Consider the following 2922-nt stretch of genomic DNA (forward strand, 5'->3'; position numbering starts at 1 on the left):
AGGTTTCTAAAATATGTGAGCTAGAACAAGTCAGATATATTTGTGTGATCATAAATCATTTTATTATAATTAAAAGTTTAAAAGTTAAATTATTTCCAAATAAGTAAGTGTGATATTTTCCAGGGACAAACTGATTAAAAAGTATAGTATGCCATAGAGCGAGTTAAGTGTTTTGTCTTTTTTGTGGTTTATATTTGTAGTGGAAGATGTAGGTAAATTAATTGAATTTACATTCTTTTTCAATGAATTAACCTGAATAGTTGCTCACCCAACTAAATTGTATTTAATCAATGTATAATCTATATATACCGGTTAAAAAAAATAAACACTAAGTTCGGTCGGCTATTCGCATAAAATCCTTTTTAATAACAAGTGCTTTCTAATTCTGATTGAAGGATTGCAACTTCTTCGAAACTAAAAGGGTTTTGATGAATTTACCACTTCAGTACTATTACTTACTAAATCTAAACTTTCTTTATAAATTGTAAAGTTCCCCCATTCAGAAAAAAAGAAAATACTATACTTCTTAAAATCTCTCAAGCGTCCTACAAAGAAACTTGGATCCAATGGATGTCCTGGAATTTTCTTTTTCTCTCTTGATTATCATCATGTTTTTCTCTTATTCTACATGGTACATCACAAAAAGATGGCGGAAAAGCTCAATACCAACAAATTGGCCTCTCCTTGGAATGTTACCGGGCCTTATTCGAAATGCTCATCGTATCCATGAATTTGTAACTGCTTTTCTTGGAGAAACAGGAGGCACCTTTGAGTTCTATGGTCCTATTCTTTCCAACTTGAACATGTTAATTACTAGTGATCCTTCAAATATCCATCATATCCTTAGTAGAAATTTCTCAAACTATCCAAAGGGTCTTGAGTTCCGAGAAATTTTCGATATATTGGGAAATGGAATCTTCAATGTTGATTCTGAACTATGGGAGATTCATAGGAAAACAACCATGTCCTTAATGAGCCACGCAAAATTCCAAACTTTGTTGGAGAGAAACATGAGGGACACTATCGAAAACGGGCTCGTACCAATTCTTGATGCTTTTGCAAAACAAGGCGCCCCGCTTGATTTGCAAGACGTTTTTCAGAGATTTACGTTTGATGCTATCAGCAAATTGTTACTTGACCATGATCCAAGAAGTTTATCTATTGGTTTACCTTATGTTCCATGTGAAAAGGCGTTCAACGATGCTGTGGATGCACTTTTGTATCGACATATATTGCCACAAAGTTGTTGGAAATTGCAAAAATGGCTTCGAATTGGTAAAGAGAAAAAGCTAATTCAAGCATGGGAAGCTTTTGATGAGTTCTTATATCCGTGCATTTCACGTAAACAAGAAGAGCTGATGCATAAAACAATCAAAGATGAGGATTTCGACTTATTTACTGCTTATGCTAAAGCATACAATCAGTGGAATAATGGAGATAATTCAGGCAACGTACAAGAATTTCTAAGGGACACTTTCTTGAATTTGATGTTAGCTGGAAGAGACACCACAAGTGCAGCTCTCACTTGGTTTTTTTGGTTCTTAGCTAAAAATCCCTTAATAGAGAAAAAGATTAGGGAAGACATTCAACAACAATTGCATCTAAAAGAAGATGAAATTCTCAAGCATTTCAACATAGAGGAGACAAGAAAATTGGTCTATCTACATGCTGCTTTATGTGAAACTCTAAGGTTCTTTCCTTCAGTTTCATTAGAACATAAACTTCCACTTGAACTTGACATTCTCCCGAGTGGTCACCGTGTTAGTCCAAACACGAGAATTGTGCTATCGTTCTATACAATGGGGAGAATGGAGACTATATGGGGAAAAGATTGTTTAGAATTTAAGCCAGAAAGATGGATTTCAGAGCGAGGAAGGATCAAACATGAGCCATCTTTCAAATTTCCAGCATTTAATGCGGGCCCGAGAACTTGTTTAGGGAAAGAAATGGCATTCATTCAGATGAAAATGGTGGCAGCCACCCTAATATACAATTACCATATCGAACTAGTGCAACCTCAAATAATTTCTCCTACTCCTTCTATTATCGTTCAAGTGAAAAATGGTCTGAAAGTTATGCTCGTTAAAAGGGTTCATCTCCAGTCTAGCTAAGTGGCCAATGATAAATTGTAGTACCTTAATCAAAATAAAATGTGTTAACTGATACCAAATGCGTGTATCTAATTTAAAGAATTCAAATAAAGTTTTCTTGTTCTTTATCAAGTCGAAGTATGTTTATTGGGTAGAACACGTCCACATCTACTGTAAGATCCAAAGCCGTATACTAATCTTTGGGACTTGTCCCTTTGTTCTTACTTTCTTTTTTCAACTCTAATTTCTTTGTTTTGAAGTTTCTAATTGAATGGTGATATTCAATGATAAGAGGGTAGCACAATATGAATTAGCTAAACATATTCCGATGTTAAGGGCACCCCCGACGAATGGGGGATTTCATGAAAATTTGATGGGTTATATTGTATTTCTAGTAAGTTGTTTAATAGTTGGCAGCTGGTTGAATCATGTACATACCATGATTAGTTGGTTTAAATTCATCCTAAGAACGATGATGAATTACTTCCAAAATTTAGTTACCAACGTGAGACTTCTGTTCGCAGCCTACAATCATAGTCTCAAGCAAATTAATAATTTTACACGGCCCGTCATCAAGCCTCTCAACTAAGTTTCACATGGCACATCATTTTATGGACTTATTTGGAGATTGATTGTGTGTCACCACATCGTTCAAGTATTTATGGCTACCGAAGCTCACATGCTAGACTCTTCTTCTTTGCGGTGCTTGCAGAACACTGACGGAAAATATAAGGAACAAAATATAGGAGATATGACAAAATGTGTGATTTGAAAAGATTTTGTGTAGATTTTAAGAAACGGTTAAAGACCCCCACGTGCTAGAGAGAAAAGT

At 35.1% G+C, this 2922-nt stretch overlaps 1 protein-coding gene across 1 annotated transcript; it reads left to right on the forward strand.

Annotated features, from left to right (window-relative positions):
- Positions 1–372: 372 nt before the first annotated feature.
- LOC132049830 (alkane hydroxylase MAH1-like) lies at positions 373–2314 on the forward strand. Its single transcript, XM_059440779.1, has one exon. The coding sequence runs from the start codon at positions 567–569 to the stop codon at positions 2109–2111; it is 1545 nt and encodes a 514-aa protein (XP_059296762.1). The 5' UTR covers positions 373–566; the 3' UTR covers positions 2112–2314.
- Positions 2315–2922: the final 608 nt, after the last annotated feature.

Source organism: Lycium ferocissimum, chromosome 3 (assembly GCF_029784015.1).
Source record: "Lycium ferocissimum isolate CSIRO_LF1 chromosome 3, AGI_CSIRO_Lferr_CH_V1, whole genome shotgun sequence".
NCBI lineage: Eukaryota > Viridiplantae > Streptophyta > Magnoliopsida > Solanales > Solanaceae > Lycium > Lycium ferocissimum.